Below are 17,271 nucleotides of genomic sequence, written 5' to 3'. Positions count from 1 at the left end.
CATAACCTTCCTTCTAAGCTGCTTGTTTTGTTTTGTTTTGTGTTTTGTTTTGTTTTGTTTTGTTTTGTTTTGTTTTGTTTTAATGCTGCTTCCTGATGGGAGAGGGCAGCATATCACCATCCCCATTCTTACCCTGTTACTCTTATCACCTCCAGGCAGGGGCTGAGATCAGGGCTCAGATTGAGGGCTGTGAAGAAGCTGGGATGACCACAGAGTGAGACAATGAGCAAAGTCCTCCTTCTGTTCCCCTGGGGGTGCTTCCAGTCTCCTTAAAGATTTTCTTACTCTCCTTTAGGATCATCTTCCCTCTCTCGGGGTTTCCTCCCTGACATGTCTTTACCTTCCTTCAGGAGTATTCTTAATATCTCCTCTCTCTCCCAAGGAAGCCCTCATTTCCTCCAGGGGGGTCTTCACTCTTCTCTGCTCAGAAGTGTTCTCAGTTCCTCTGGGGGTGCCTCACTCTCCTGACCCCCAGGGCCCCCTACCCCCATCCCATGGTCTGGCTGCAGGTAGAGCTGTCAGATGGCACAGCGCACACCATCACAGATGCCTATGCTGGGAAGGAGTACATCATCCAGGTGGCGGCCAAGGACAATGAGATTGGGACATGGAGTGACTGGAGTGTGGCCGCCCATGCCACGCCCTGGACTGAGGAGCCACGACACCTCACCACTGAGGCCCAGGCTCCGGGTGAGCCCATCCCCCATCCCCTGTTCTCTCAGTGACCTGCACTGTTGCCTGGTTCTATCTTGTGCCTTTCAACTCCTCCCAGGACTTAGAGCCTTAGAGCCTCTACCCCAGGCACTCTGTGGCTGCTTCACTGCTGTCTGTCTGCCCTGCCCATGCTGTTCCTGGTCCTTGCTGTCTGGACATTCTTGGTAGGGGCCATTGGGTGGAGGGGTCATCTGTGAGCCTTGGGGAAGCACGATCTGCCTGATGGGTGAGGCAGGATGTGTTTGAGAGAGGAAGCAGGGGCTGTCTGATGGGAGAGGCAGCACTGTCTAACACAGGGAGCAGGAACAATACACCTCATGAAACCCCCCAGAGCTGGGTTGGACTGTATCCCTGGCCCTGCCCTGAGTTACCCCCATGTTCCCCAGAGACCACGACCAGCACCACCAGCTCACTGGCACCCCCACCCACCACGAAGATTTGTGACCCTGGGGAGCTGGGCAGCGGCGGAGGAACCTTGACACCTTTCTCAATCGGCGTCCCTGTGACCCTGGCCCTGGCCGCTGCTGCCGCCACTGCCAACAGTCTCCTGATCTGGTAAGTCAAGTAAGGTTGGGTGGCAGAGGGGAACCTGAGGGGATCCCTATCCCACCCTCATCCCTCACAGCCCCCTGCCCTGTCTCCCCAGAGCCCGGCATCCCGTGAGGACATGCCAGCGCACCTGCAGAGGAGCAGGAGGCCGGAGCTGAGCCCGCAGACCCCAATTTCTATTTTGCACACGGGCAGGAGGACCTTCTGCATTCTCTTCAGACATAATTTGTAGAGACCCCGGCAGGCCCGGGCCTGCCGCCCCCTAGCCCTGCCACACCACACTGGCCCTCCTCCCTCCCTCGGGAGAGGAGGACCTTGCAGCCAACCCACCCACCAAAGACCCACCCCTACCCCCACCCTGGCCCCTTGGGCTGGAACCTCCAACGCCAGCGACTCCCAGGAGCCCTGAGGGGATCCCCTCACATCCATAATTTCTCCTCCTGCCCCAGCCTCCTGTCTGTCCCAGGGTCTCTGTTGCCACCATCAGATTATAAGCTCCTGACACTGGGGGGGCCCAGCCACCCCTTCCCCCCAGTGCCCACACTTTTTCACTCCCCCACCTCTGCCCATTTTGTACGGCCCTCCCCTTTCCCTGTTCCTACCCCACAGTATTTAATGCCCTGTCAGTCCCTTCTAGTCTGACTCAATGGTAACTTGCTGTATTTGAATTTTTTATAGTTGTATATACAGGGGTGGGAGGGTCGGGGGGTTCTCATTAAACGTCACCATTTCATGAGTCCTTGGAACAGACCCACTTTGGGAGGGTTTCCTTCTTCCAAGGATCTCTCCCCTTCTAGGCCTGGAGGAGGGAAGAAATTCTAGTTGGGCATCCATATAGGTGGGGAGAGGCAGTTTAGTTCTCAGGCAGACGTGTGGAGCTTTCTGCTGCTTTGGAGGATAGGGCTCCCTGGAGGCCAGGGACAGAGTTGCAGGGACTGAGGGGTTCCAGTGAGGCAGGTCCCACATGGGGATGTCCAGTCAGTCCTAGAGGCTGCTGAATCCTGACGGGAGAAGCCTGTCAAGGGTCATCTCCAGAGCTGCCTTCCACGAATGCCTAGGTTTTACCCATAGAGGCTAGAGATGCAAGAAGGGAGGTGGCCAGACTTTATCCTTGGGGTAGGAAAGATTGTCATCCCTGCCATCCAGGAGATACAGTCCAGGGCTTCTAGCAGGTCAGGCCTGGGGCTCATCTGAGCTACAAGGCACAGAGCACAGAGCGTTCTGGGCCTGGGCAGTCCGGGAAGCTGCCTGAAGGAGGCCACTTGGAACGTGACTAGGGACTGGACCTGTGCTTCAGGACTAGAAATGTGGGGTACAAGATTCACCCCAATGTTAGATTACAGTCAGGACTCCATGTGAGCGGGAGAGGAGCAGGCTTTGGGTTTACAGGGTGCCCAGTCTTTGGTCCATCCCTGTACCCTGCCCACACCTCTAGTTTTCAAACTAGAATTCCAAGATCCTTCTGATTTCTTCTCAGAGGAGGGGCTCCTCGCTGCCCCAGGCCTGCTCAGGTATAGCCCCCTTGTAGAAACCACCCCACCACAGCTCCTCAGCTGAGGATGCCTAGGGCTGGGGCCAAGTTTGCAGGTACCTCTGGCCTGGGGATGGGAGGAAAGGATTAGACCAGAGCCCCAACCCAGCTTGGCCTTGCTCTGGGTTCCTGAGACGAGAGAGAGATGGAGTCAAAGCCATGGATACACTGACTTGTGTACACACTCCCCACAGCAGGTGCTGAGCACCATACCTACACTAAGCTGCTAATACCATGATGCCACACACACATATGCCAATTCAAGCCCTTTTTTCAGACCAGGGTCAGAAAATGGGTGTTCCTTGCTGGTCTCACCAGGCCTGCCCCTGCCCCTTCCCCTGCCACTAGGAGGAGGGATCCATAGTGCCTCAAGCACTGATGAGTTAGGCCTCGACAGGACCTGGGGCTGGGTGAGGGGCTCAAAGTGAAGGTGGCTAGCTCTCTTCCAGACCAGGCACTACAGGAGGAGAGGGGTGTTCCAGGTGGGAGATCCTATCGAAAGCAAAGGCCTGATATCAGGGTAGAGGGGCCTGTGGCTTTTCAAGCACAGTAGTCTCAACTGTGGGAATGCATGACTCCTCATTCACAGGAAGAGGCTCCCAGGATGGACATACTGAGAAGTGGCTGTGGACCTGCCTGTGTACCCTGGACCCCCTATTTGCCTGTTTGTCTGGTTCCTGTGAGGTGTGGCTTGGGCCTGAACCTATACTCTGGGTTTAACGGGTAGAGGGAGGAGGGGGTCACAAACTCTCACCCAGGACATTGTATTCCTGGGATGGGTCTGAGCCTCCGCCTTCCCTGTCTTTGTGGTAGTGGGGCTAAAGTTCGGGGATCTCTGGCCTGTGCTGTCTTCCTGTCTTCAGAGCCTTGGTCAGCCCTGACCCACCCACCGCCCACACAGGGCTTGGGCATCATCAATCTGGCCTCTATTAGCAACATGGGAAAGCAATTATGTGGGGTCTGGGGAGGAGAAAGAGAGTAGGGGGCCTGCTGGTGTCTCAGAGTCCAATGGAGAGGAGAACTGGATCATCTCCCTGCTCCCAAACTCAAGAGAGAGACCCAGCTCCGTCCTAAGCCCCGAGGTGTCTGGAGGGTCAGTGTCATTGCCTCTGACAGGCGTGGGCCTGGGGTTAGTCATTCCTCTTTGGAAGTTCTGGCCCTCAACCTCACAGAGGCTGCTTGCTTTGGAGGGGCTTGGGAGTGCTGTTTGCTGCTGCCTCTGAGTACTGTCTCTCCACGTCATCATTTCCCATGGTGGTTCTGGGGAGCTCACGTAAGTATAGATATCAGTTCTTAATGCTAAATCAGAGCTCAGAGAATTAAAACGCTGCTGAGGGGGGCTGCCAGGGGAGGCTTGGTTCCCAGGCCCAATGTGTACAGCAGCCTACCCTTTCAGCTCACTCGTTTCTTTTGTTCCACCAAGGGGCACTGGGGATGGGGACCTTACTCTGTGCCATATTCCTATAAGGCTAACTTGTTTTTGCCCCCACCCTCCTCTCACTCAACCCATTTCCATCTGTCTCTGTCCCATTCCTATCTCTTAACAAGTCTTTGTCCTGGTTACTATCCTTGTGTTTCTCTCTGAGTGTTTCTATCCTGTCTCCTCCTCTGTGTATGTCTCTGACTCCTGTCTCTGTCTCCATCCCTGTCTTTGCCTCTCTGTCTCTCCTCCCTATCTCTCAATCTTCCCTTTCCTACCTTCCTCCCTGGTCTGTCTCTGTGTGTCAATCCTCATCTTGATATCTGTGCCTCTCTCTGTCTCTGCATGTATCTCCACCCCATCTTGTGTTTCTTTTCCTCTTTCCTGACTCTCCTTGCCTTTCCTCACGTTGCCTCCCTCTGAGTGTTTCTGCCCTGGTCCAGACCCCAGCCTGAGGCCACTGTGCCTCTTTGGCCTGAGCTGGAGGCTGTCCTGGTTTCTGCTGCCCCCTCTCGGCCACCTGCCTGCCCTTCATTTCTGCTCCCCGGCAGGCGGCTATCAGCCCCCTAACCCCACATCTGCCTCCCAGCAAGCAGCCAGGAGAGAGGAAGGTGGTCAGGAGACACTAGGCTGTCCCTTTGGGGCAGCCTCTGGCCCTGTGAGCTCCCCAGAGCCAATGGGTGAGCTCATTAACTCCCTAGACTGGGACTTTGGGAAAGTTCATCTTACATGAAAAGAATGAAGTGCTTGGTGGCAGAAAAGATTGGGGTGTATTCATCACACCCTTCCCTCTCAGACGAGGTCAGAGAGGAAGGAGGTCTGAGGAGGGGAGTCTGATTGAGCCAGCCTGAGGAGAAGCTGGAGAACTCATCTGACAGGGGTACTCCAATGGGGAAGGCTAACCTGAAGGTGAGTGGGCCAGTGTGACAGGATGAGTCTGAGGGGAGGTTGGTCTGGGACATGCTATACAGCTCTTGGTTGGAAGGTCCAGTCTGAGGGGGTAGAGTGATTGAGTGTCTGAAGGGTCCAGTCTAAAGAGACACCACTCTGAAAGCATACAGGTCTGAGAACAGGATCACCAACTAGTCCTAGTTGGCCTGGGACTTTCTCAGTTTAGCACTGAATATCTCAAGTCCTGGGAAACCTCTCAGTCCCAGTCCTATTTGAGAAGGCCTTGCCTAACAGTGCCAGTCTGATGGGAGAGTCAGTCTGTGAGCTAGTGGATCTGAGGGATTCTGGTTTGACAGTGCCACTCTGAGGGGAGAGGCTGTTTAAAAGGCTGGAAGCTTCTTTGGGCAGGAACCATGCCTGCAAGGGAGTGGATGATTAGGGTCCTTGCCGAAGGGCAGTGGCTAGGGGAATGGCCACGAGGGGGCAGAGCAAGCTCTCAGGAGAATCAGAGGTAAAGGCCCCAGAGCTGGGAGCCAGACAGTGCAGAGCTGTGTGTAAAGTGTACCCTCAACATCATGTGTCACTGTGCCATCACCTGCAAGTTTCAGGTGATGATGTACAACCACACAGTTGTTTTTGTGTGACTAGGTGAACAGGGGCACATCTGTGGTATGTTAGCATGTAGCCTGTGATGGAGAGTGTGCCTGGTATGGCCATGGCTGAGGCCTTACCTGGGGCTGTAGGGAAGAGAACAAGAGCACCCTGGCAGAGAAGTTATCTTGGGAGGGGCTGAGATGAGGAGAGAGTAACTATGCTTCCCTACCTACCCTCGTTCTCTAGAGTATTCCCTGAGAGTCCAAGAGCTAGTAAGTACTTTGGTGATGTATAAGGACAGCCACCAGGCCAGACTACATGACTAGGCCCTGCTGCCCTCCTCTCCAGCTTCTCTCCACCTGTTCCCTTCAGCTGGTACTCCTCCAGCTGGATACCATCCTCCTACCCCATTCCCCAGTCATTGTTCCAATCTCTCCTACTTCCATGCTTTGGTTCACACTGTGCCCTGCCTGGATGCTCTCTTGTGAAGCATTTGAGGTCCCTCTGATGCTGCCTCCTATTCATTCCTGTACCATGGACTGAGCACCCCCCCCCCCCCCGCCGCCCCATGTACTAAGTCCTAGTTCTGTGGGTCCCTGCTTCACTTCAGGGACTTGAAAGTGCTAGGGGCTGCTAGGGTCTTGCTCAGAGGATGACTCTGAGCAAAGAGGTATGGACAAGGCAAGGCTGGGGATCTCGGTTAGGACGGCAAAGTGAAGCCATCACAGAATCACAACTCCATCCTACCCCCCTGCTAACAAAATTAACAAAAGCCCAAACAAGCCAAAGCAAAAACGCTGCTGCAAACTCAAGTCGAACCAAACAAGCAAATTCTTTTTATAAACCTTAAAATGTGATAGCCAAGGAAAGTAACAGAAGATTCTGGTGTAACAAGTGAGTGGTATGTCACCTAACCCCATTGCCCAAAAGGAGCATTGAGAAAAGATGAGCCAACAAATACCAAGGACTGTCACTAACTAACGTCCTGTAATTTGAAGAAAATGGATTGTTGAGTGAGTAGGTAGCCTTAGGAACAGTCTGGGGAAAAGCCTTTGTAAGTAGAAGCTTCTGTGTTCCTCCATGAGATCTCAGGAGAGGCAAGAAGAGCTGCCATAGCTTGGCAACCTCCAGAGTATGGGGCTGAGGTTGGGGGTACAAACCAAAGTCTACAGGATGGGATATGCATCACCTCCCAGCTGGAAGAGGATATCTAAGGGGGGCCTCAGTGGAGAGACAGCACTTAGGCCACATCAAAGTCAGCAGGTTGCCAAACCATCCTCATAGCACAGAAATGGGGTGGGTGAGTTTGAAAGCAATAGATGGCTTTCAAACCATAGCTCCCAGAAGATAAACAGGTCCAGTTGGGAAGGGGCTCAAAGACCTACACTCCAGGGAAGGAGAGGTCTGCTAAATGTGAGCCATAGTACGTGGTTGAAAGTGGAAAGAGAATGGCCTGGACTTTAGGCATTCAGACCACAGCCACAATATAGGTAAGAAGGAAGCAAAGAGGGAAAATGGGAAGGGAGGGAGGGAAGAGAAAGGAACAAGGAAGACAAGATGCAAAAAATAGATGAAGGACCCTATATAGAAGAAAACAACCAAAAGAATAAAATATTTCCTGGCAAGTTATTCTGTTAGAAGCCCTTAATAATAGCATGAAATCCAGAGAACATGAACTCAAAGACAAGATGATGACATAACAGAATGAGCTGGAAAGGGAGATTACAGGGGTGCCAGGGTGGCTCAGTCAATTAAGCGACCAACGCTTGATTTTGGCTCAGGTCATGATCTCATGATTCGCGAGATCAAGCCCTGCAGTGGGCTCTGTGCTAACAGTGCGGAGCCTGCTTGGGATTCTCTCCTTCGCTCTCTGCCCCTCCCCTGCTTATGTGCGTGTGCTCTCCTCTCTCTCAAAAAACAAAAAAGAAAAGGGAGATTACAGAACTAAGGAAAAATAATAAAGGAACAAAAACAGTATCATTACAGATATAATAGACTAGCAATAACAAAACACAGAATAGATACGGCTGAAAATCAAAGTAATCTGTAGGAAAGGCTTTGAGATCCTGAAAGTGAATATGATGAGAAAAGATAAAGATATTAAAGCAATTAAGAGTGAAGTTAGTAGGACAGAGGCAAGCTACTATAAGCATAATTGTTGGCAGCCCTAAAGTAGAGGTTCCAAAAATGGAACAGAAAAAGATATTAAGATAGGAAATACAGAAAAGCTTTCCCTGAAATTAAGGGAGCATTGAATATCCAGACTGAAAATGAACACCATATACCAGAAGAATTGATACAGAATAATTGATACTGATTTATAAATACTGATTTAGTTACTAAACTTTGAAGATTAAATAAGAATACTTTGGGATCCCAGGCAGAAAGAGCAAGTCGTGTATGGAGGAAAATTCAGTCTGATCTTAGGCTTTCTGCAACCCAACATTCAACAAACCAAAATAATGAAGCAATATCTAGGAATTTCTAAGGGTAAAAAAGTGTTACCCCCAAACATAACCAACAAACTGGTTGATCTCACTCATGAATTTGGGGATACGGAACTCATGAGCGCTTCTGAAAACTACACAGTGACAAATTCAGTCAGCCAGAGACTAGTCAAAATAAGCTGAGGAAGGGAGATCTATGGTGAAAGGACAGGTGGTGAACATTCATTCCACTTAAGTGAAGATTAAACTGGGAATTTTAGTTGTAGAACACACTGTAAATATAAATCCTTATAAAGTGAGAACAACATTGGCAACATAATCTGGAATGGAGAGAAGCAGTGGGAAGGAAAGCAGACGTACTAATCACATTTTCTTTCATAGAGCAACTACAGCTCATAAAACTGACAATGATAAAAATCCTACTCCAACCTCTTAATCAAAATTGTTCTTAACTTGAGAGGGGTCTTTTAGGAATGACTAATTTTTGAGATGAAGAAATGCTTAGCTGAAAGTTCAGCTATTCCTTCATTTTCACTTTGTTTTATTTACTTTTTTAAGCAGGCTTCATGCCCAGCACAGAGCAGGATTTGAACTCATGACTGTGAGATCAAGACTCAGACACTTAACTGACTCAGCCACCCGGGCACTCCACCTTTGTTTTCACTTTAGTTTCTTTTCCCTCGATTAATTTCAAGTATATGTCCCATTCATCTATAAGTTTTCTACCTGTCTCTCTTCTTATATACTGTTCTCTTCACTTCCTGCCTCCACCCCAGTACTTTATTCTTACCAGATGTTGACCTATCTCTGGGTGGTGAGACTTAGTGACAGGTTGCATTTTTCTTTGTATTCTTTTGTGTGGCTTATAATTTTTAAATAACAAGCATGTATATTTTTTCAGTCTATTTTTTTTTTTTTTTACAGACTATCTAATCTATCTATCATCTCTTTTGTTTTAAGGTAAATCACTTAACCTCTATGAGCCTCAGATTCCTCATCTTCAGTCTGAGGACAACAAGATTTACATTAGAGGTTTTGAAGATAGTGAGATAATATGCGGTAGGCTTAAAAATTGGCCTCCAAATATTTCCACATCTTCATTTCCAGAACCTGTGAATGTTAACTTACATGGCAAAGGGATTTTGCAGCTATAATTAAGGATCTTGAGATGGGAAGATTATCCTGGATTATCAGGTAGTCCTGATGTAATCGCAACCATCCTAGTAGAAAAGAGGTGAAAGGGGTCAGAGTCAAAGGAGAGGTGATGGGGTGATGGAATCAGGAGACTGAAAGATGGAGGAGGGGTCTACAAGCCAACAAATACAGACAGCCACTAGAAGCCGAAAAGGCAAGGAAATTGATTCTCCTCTCAGAGCCTCCAGAAGGAACCAACCCTGCGTACATCTTGACTTTAGCCCAGTGAAACTGATTTCAGACTTCTGACCTTCAGATTGTAACAGAATAAATCTGTGTTGTTTGAAGGCACTAAATTTATGGTATTTGGTTTAAAAAGCAACAGGAATCTAATACACCTTCCTATGTGCTGTTCCCTTGGCCTCCCCATCCATCTCTTTCATCCCTCCAATTCCCACTTGTTCAATATTTGATTCAAGTTTCCCTGACATTGCCTATCTTCTGCTGCTGCCCAGAGATGGGGTATATTTATCTCCTATCACAGCAGTCACCACTCTGGGTTACTGTTGCTCATGGATAGGTCTCTCCCTCACAGGCTGGGCATGGGTGCCAATAGAGCAGGGCCAGTTCTCTCTGCCCACCTAGCCCAGTGGAGGACCCAGCTTGGTAACTATTAAGTTAACAGATGAGTGAATGAGGGCTAGGTGAGTAGTTGGTACCATATAACAAACCATTATTCTATTTCCTTGGTGTTAGTATCTCTCCCTCGCTATTACTACCTGGCTTTCTCTCCCATCAGCCTGTCCTCTACATACAGATACTCTTTCATCTCTAGAAAACCAATCTGTGACTTCCTTCTTCGGTCCTTGGTCTAAAATACACCCACACCTGTTGTAAGTCTGTCAGTAGGTTTACTTTCACATGCGCATGTGTGTGTGTATGTGTAGGTTATGAAGACCTGTGAACCTCTTTATGTGTATTACCTGGATATGTGGTATGTGTGTAGTGAGTGCAAGACCTGTGTATCTCTGTATGGATGTGTTTTCATGTGCATGCCTGTGGTCTGGGTAGACTTGTTTCTCTATACATAGGTCTTCACTTGTATGTATGTGTACCTCTGTTTGTGGGTTGTGTATGAATGTGTTAGTGTGTGTCTGTATGAGCAGGGAAGGATACCTTTGACTTCTGCCCCCAGGGGATTTGATGGCCTGAGGCAGGAGTTGGTGTGCCTGGATAACTTACTGAGATGTTAATGGAGTTTTGTTCCAGTGCAGTCTTCCTTTCTTGTCTCAGGCAGAAGGCTGGGCCTTTTTTCTCCCTGTCTTTTGGGGTGAGCATTGCAGGCCCAGGCCCCTCAGACTAAGACATCTTCCTGACTCTAGCCTTGTGGAAGCCTAAGCTTCTTCAGGGGATTATGCTAAGGAGAGAGGAGAGGGTCAAAGCAATCTAGAGAGTACCCCTAAATGAAGAGGGGATCTGTGTTTGCAGGAGTAGGTGGGACCCACAAACACTGCCTACTGATGCCCTAGGAATGGAGACATGGTGAGCTTGAGAAGGCAGGACCCTGGAGATTGAGCTCCCAAATGGGCATCTCAGCAAAGAACATGTGAATCTCAGCATAAAAACCCAGGATTTTTGCACAGGTGGGGAGGAAGGGGTGAGGAGGTTCTCCCAAAATGACTTTCCTACTAGCTCCAGGAGCAAAGACCTGGGAAAGAAATTATAATTAGTTTTGTTTTGTTTTTACCATTTTAGCCATTTTTTTTTTTTTAAAATTTTTTTTTTTTTCAACGTTTTTTATTTATTTTTGGGACAGAGAGAGACAGAGCATGAACGGGGGAGGGGCAGAGAGAGAGGGAGACACAGAGTCGGAAACAGGCTCCAGGCTCCGAGCCATCAGCCCAGAGCCTGACGCGGGGCTCGAACTCACGGACCGCGAGATCGTGACCTGGCTGAAGTCGGACGCTTAACCGACTGCGCCACCCAGGCGCCCCAGCCATTTTTTAAGTGTACAGTTTTGTGGTATTATATTCACATTGTTGTGTAACCATAGATTTCATTTTTATAAAATAGAGAAACATTACTAATTCTACACACCTGAGCACACCAACCACTGGGCTCAGTGTCACAGGAAAAACACATACCAGTTATGGGGGGCACTATGGAGAGGCAGAGGACACCTCCTACCCCTGGGGGGAAGCCCAAGGAAGGATGGGAGGGAAAGGCAGGAATAGTGAGGACCCTCCTGTGGTCAGTAGTGGGCCGGGTGCGAGCTGGGGCAGCAGAAGAGGTGGAGCCAGGCAGTCTTGGCTTTGAGAGCCAGGCTGAGGTTCAGGAACTTCTACTGAGAGTCAGAGGGCCCTGGGAGCTGGGGAGACTTTGTCAGATTTGTGCTTGGGAAAGACTGCTCTGGCAGCCGTGCAGAGGAGGGCAAGGAGGAAAGAGAATGCAGAAGAAGAGGTAGCTGAGAGGTGCTTTGAATGAATAATGTGGAAGGCCTGAGGGCAGGTAGGAGAAGAACCAGGGCCTGGTCAGTGAGAACAGTGCTTTTTAGAGCACATAATCATCATAGCTTGATGAATGTGGAGGGGAAAGGAGGGAGAGGGAAGAGCCTTGTACAACCCTGTTGAGTGGGAGATGGTAGGACTGTTTATTGAAATAGTTAGCAAAGGGGGAGGATAGGCTTTGGAGAAGTTGATAATAATCCTGGCTCATACATTCAATCACTTGCATATGGTCATACAGCAAGTAAGGAGCAGATGGGCTCAGATTATATATGTCAAGTGTAAGGCACTAGTGGGACTTCTTGGTAGAAGGCCTTAGGTCAGTAGTTAAGAGAATGGACTTGGGTCAGATAAACCTGGGCTCCTGTTAACCTTGGACAAGGTGGTTAATCTCTCTACAGCTCAGTTTCCTTAAGTGGAAAATGGGAAAAGCTTGTACTTCATAGGGTCCTTGTAAGGATTTAATGAGATGATGTATATAAAGAAATTAGCATGACAGTGCCTGCCATGTTGTAAATGCTCCATAAATCTTAGCTTTTAATAACAAGAGCAGCAGCAGCAACAACAAACATCAGTCTGGGACTTGGGAGTGAGGTCTAGGTTAGAGTTAAGGCATCATCAACACAAAATGGACACAGAAGCCATAATGCAAAGGAGGACTTCAGTTAAGGAGAGAAGAGAGGAGAGAGTGGGGGAAGAGAGCACAGCCCAACAGAGAGGAGGGGGCCAGGGAGGTGAGGGAGACAGACAGAATGCTGAAGTTGAGGACAATGCAGCAAATCAGAGTTTTGGGTTTTTAAAAAAAAATTTTTTTAATGTTTACTTATTTTTGACAGAGAGAGAGAGAGAGAGAGAGAGAGCGCGCGTGCGCGCCTGAGTGGGGGAGGGGCAGAGAGAGAAGGAGACACCAAATCCGAAGCAGGCTCCAGGCTCTGAGCTGTCAGCACAGAGCCCAATGTGGGGCACAGGGCTCGAACTCACAGACCGTGAGATCATGACCTGAGCCAAAGTCAGATGCTCAACCAACTGAGCCACCCAGGTGCTCCGCAAATCAGAGTTTTAATCCAGACTATATCACTGCTCTCTGGGGCTTCAAGAAAACCTGTGGATTACCTGAGTCCCAGTTCCTTCATCTGTTCCATGGACCTATCTTGCATGCAGGTGAGGGATATCCATGATGAATGTAAAGCTCTGACAGAGTCTAGGTGCTTAGTTAACAATAGTTGTTTTAGGAAGAGGAATAACTGTTCCCAAAGAGGGTGGCTTCATGGAAGGCAGTGAAAGATGGAGTTTCAAAAAGGGATCAACAGCCTCAATGCTGCCAAGAGTCAACAAAGATTAGGACTACAGAATATTCATTAGATGTGACAAGGAGGTGAAAGTGACCTTGGTGAGCCACCTCCAGGGATGGTGAGAGCAGAAGGTGGGGGCAGCGGCTGAGGAGTGATGGGAGGTTGGGAAGAGCATCTGACAAAGCAGGTGACAGCTGGGCAGGGATGCTGAGGAGCGAGTAGGCGGGTAGGGGGCAGCAACAGGCATGGTTTCAAGATAAGGAAATCAGAGCAAAGTCACAGCAAGTCTGCCTGTCCCAGAGTATGACTGCCTTATGCTCACCCTGCTCCCACCAGCTGATGACTGGCTCCAGCCTTGGGATCCTTTGCTCTCCACACAAGGCCTCTCTGTCTGGGCACGGTGAAATCCCAGGGCCCAGGGTGTGTCCTGGGACCCAACCTGGGTCACCCAGTGCTGAGGTCAGTCACCTCCTCTCTCTGCCCTACTTGCTAGTGCAGCCTAGGAAAAGTTGAAGTGGTTCATACCTTCTGCCAGATCTTGACTTCTTGTCCCTGTCTTTTTGCTTGCCTGGATCTGCACAGCCCAGGGGAGATGGACAGTAATAATAAAAATAGCTACCAATTATATTCTTTCTCCAGGTCCTTTCCCACCAGTATTTAAACATGCCTATGTAAGAAACATAAAAGAAATTTTTAGAAATTAAATATAAACCCTCTCTGATTCCACATCCTTGTGTATCTATTCTCCTTCCCCCAATTTTTTACAATAATCTTGAGTCATCTGTATTGTATTAGCTTCTTACTCATGAAACCATTCAGATCTGGTGGCCACCACATATCCCATCTCCACTGCCCACCTTCCATTGCCCACTGGAACAACTTCTTGCCAAGAAAATCAACAGTATCCTTTCTTTTAAATCCAATGGCCCCTTTTCTATAACTACTGGACCTCTCTGACATTCTAGATTGCTGACCTCTCCCTCTTTCTTGAACCTCTGTCCTTTCTTGGCTTCTCTGAAACGGTGTTCCTTCCTGGTTTTTCTTCTATCTCTCTGACAGCTACTTCCTTATTTACTTTGCAGATTTATCCTTTCCCCTGCATCCATTAATGTTAGTATGGTGGACTCCTTTATGTATTGTTTGGATAGCCCTCCCTTCTGGTGAGAACTGCCTTTCACTCGTATGGTTATCATGGGAGCCACCATATAATGACCTCACTACCCCCCGTCCCCCCCCGCCCCATGGATCACTGATACAGGGAAATGGCACCTGACCAAAGCCAGGCTCATGAGAGCAAGTCCCTAGGAATTTTGAAACGAACTGAGAAGGGTAAGCTGGAACTAGAACAGAAAGAAATGAGCCAATATCTTGTTGGGATTTAAGCTATAAAGCTGAGAATTGCCAGAAGCTGGATTTATTATTATATGGATTGAAGAAACATAGGAAGCTTATCTGGAGAGAAAATAGGAGAGAGAGGAGGCAGGATGGGGACAACAAGCAGGACTTCCCAATTCCTCTGATTCTCCCAGTGTATCGCCATCTTGATTGCTAGAACCCCTCAGTTTCCTAATCATCAGCATTAGAGAACAGCCAAGAACGCAGCTTCTGCAATTCAGCAAGGCACATAATGACCTAGCTTCTAGCAGTCTGAGGTTCAGACTGAAACACACTTCTTATTCCAAGCGAAATACTTACACTGTTGTCCCCTAACTGCTTGCAGACCACCCATTTTTGATGTTTCTATCCTACCAGGCAAATGTGATGGTGCTTCTCATCGCAAAGTAAGTTGATTGGAATGCAGGTGAGGCAAGGGCATCAATCTAGGGCAGGTTGAAGAAAGGCTTCTAGCCCTGTCACTCCAGTGTGTGATTTCCCATGAAGCCAGAGGCAGATTTAGAGGGACTGAAAGTGCCCCTGTTAGCACTATGAAAAACATAGTACTAAAAAAGAGAAATTGCTCCAAGAGCTTGCACAGGCCCTGCATTTTTCTGGCAAACCTGAGGATTCAGAGAGCATGGTTCTACAAATTTTTAGTGTTGATTATGGTAGTAGAAATATGTTGTATTCATAGATGTCCTTCACCTTTTAAATAGTTTTCCTAAATGGGAAAATTCACATTTTAAAATCCAGCCTCCTGGGGCGCTTGGGTGGCTCAGTCAGTTAAGTGTCCGACTCTTGATTTCAGCTCAGGTCATGATCTCACAGTTTGTGAGTTCGAGCCCTGCATTGGGCTCTGCACTGACAGTTCTGAGCCTGCTTAGGATTCTGTCTCCCTCTCTCTCTCTGCCCCTCCCGGCACTCTCTCTCTCAAAATAAATTAAAATAAACAACAACAACAAAAAAATAGGGGTGCCAGGGTGGCTCAGTCAGTTGAGCATCTGACTCTTGATTTCAGCTCAAGTCATGGGATCTCACAGTTCGTGGGTTTGAACCCTGTGCAAGAACCTGCTTGGGATTCTCTCTCTTCCTCTCTCTCTCTGCCTCTCCCCTGTTCATGTGTGCACTCACTCTCTCTCTCCCCCAAAAATAATTTTTTTAAAAAATAAACTAAATAAAAAATAAAATAAAATCCAGCCTGCTTAGTTTAGAAGTCATAACTAAAATTTCCATCATCCTATGCAGCTTGTGTATAGGCAAGCTACTTTCCCCATGTGAAACTGATTTGGAAGTGAGCAATATGAGTGAGGAAAATATCACTAAAGTTCAATATTTCTGGTTCTCCTCTCCTTCTGAGAACTAGGAGGATTGCACTTCTCTTGTCTCCTGATGTTAGGGATGGCCATGAGATTTGTTTTGATCAGTGCAATGTGAGTAGAAGCCAGTGCGCATTTTTCCTCACTCTCGTCTACCACAGCAAACACCGATGGTTCCTATCAAGAGAGTGGTATTGGGTGCCTGGCTGGCTCAGTTGGTAGAGCATGCGACTCTTGACATGGGGGTTGTAGGTTTGAGCCCCACGTTGGATGGGGATTACTTAAAACAAATTACTTAAAAACAAAATCCTTTTTTAAAAAGTGGCAGCATCATAAGATGGTGAAGCCTCCATCAGCCTAGCTCACTGAGTGATCACAGTGAGCAGACTCCTCCCAGGTTCACCCATGCTGGACTGTAGCATGCAAGAAATACATCTTTGTTATTTTAAGCCAGTTAAGATCTGGGGGTTGTTTGTAACAATTGTTACCTAGCTAATTCTAGATACCTAGGAAGGAAGCAGGTTGGACATAAGACTTCAATTTCTGCTACTGCTGGTAGTACAAGTGTCCACTTTTTGGTGGTAGTGGTAACAGTGGTGGTTTCCCACTGGTTGCAGTATTGAGTTCTTACTGCAAAAGTGCTACAGAGCTTGTAAAGTTGGCAGTCAAATTAAACTTTTGGTACTTAGTATTTGGAGTGGCAGTGACTGTGGTTTCATCAGGTTGTGTGTGGTATGGTTTGAGTGTTGTTCCTAGAAACTGAGCCTCAAATCCATTTCTCCAGCCCTCCTAACATTTCTGAGCTAAATAATATCTTTTAACAAATCCCTTTTATGTTTTAACTATCTAGGGTGGATTCTATTTGTGAAAAAGAACTCTGATAAAATTATTATGTTTAATAAGTCTCATGTTCCATCAATTACAAAAGGCAAGTTATTTTATGAACTACAGTTGACCCTCAAACAACACAGGTTTTAACTGCACAGGTCCACCTATATGTGGGTTTGTTTTTTTTTTATAGTACCTTAAGTGTATTTTCTCTTTCTCATGATTTTCTTAATAATATTTTATTTCTCTAGCTTACTTTATCATAAGAATACAATATATAATGTATATACAAAATATTGTTAATCAACTGTTTATGGTATCAGTAAGACTTCTGGTCATTAGTAACCAATTAGTAGTTAAGTTCTGAGGGAGTCAAAAGTTACACACAGAGGGTGCCTGGTTGGGTCAGTGGGAAATGTGTGTGATTCTTGATCTCGGAGTTGTGAGTTTGAGCCCGCGTTGGGTGTATAGATTACTATTTAAAAAAAAAAAAAAAAAAAAAAAAAAAACTTAAAAAAATGTTTTTAAAAAGTTATACATGGATTTTTGACTATGTAGGGGATTGGTGCCCCTAACCCCTGTATTGTACAAGGGTCAACTGTACTAGGAAAAATAAAACTAAAAAACTGTTACATGCCACTTTTTGTAAGACTATATTCTGATTTCAGTTTAAA

At 47.6% G+C, this 17,271-nt stretch overlaps 1 protein-coding gene across 5 annotated transcripts in view; it reads left to right on the top strand.

Annotated features, from left to right (window-relative positions):
• The window catches only part of CNTFR (ciliary neurotrophic factor receptor), a 38,231-nt gene extending 36,232 nt beyond the window's left edge, over positions 1-1,999 (top strand). For 4 of the 5 annotated variants that reach the window (XM_060609426.3, XM_060609427.2, XM_060609428.2 and 1 more), the window contains 3 exons: positions 510-690; positions 1,101-1,269; positions 1,361-1,999. In XM_060609426.3, the coding sequence (XP_060465409.1) occupies positions 510-690; positions 1,101-1,269; position 1,361 (351 nt within the window). In that variant the 3' untranslated portion in view covers positions 1,362-1,999. Of the gene's footprint in view, positions 1-509; positions 691-1,100; positions 1,270-1,360 lie in introns of those variants that run through there. The other variant, XM_078436728.2, reaches the window with a different exon arrangement.
• The last annotated feature ends 15,272 nt before the right edge of the window (positions 2,000-17,271 follow it).

Source organism: Panthera onca, chromosome D4 (assembly GCF_046562875.1).
Source record: "Panthera onca isolate mPanOnc1 chromosome D4, mPanOnc1 haplotype 2, whole genome shotgun sequence".
NCBI lineage: Eukaryota > Metazoa > Chordata > Mammalia > Carnivora > Felidae > Panthera > Panthera onca.
This window is presented reverse-complemented; position numbering and strand designations above follow the sequence as displayed.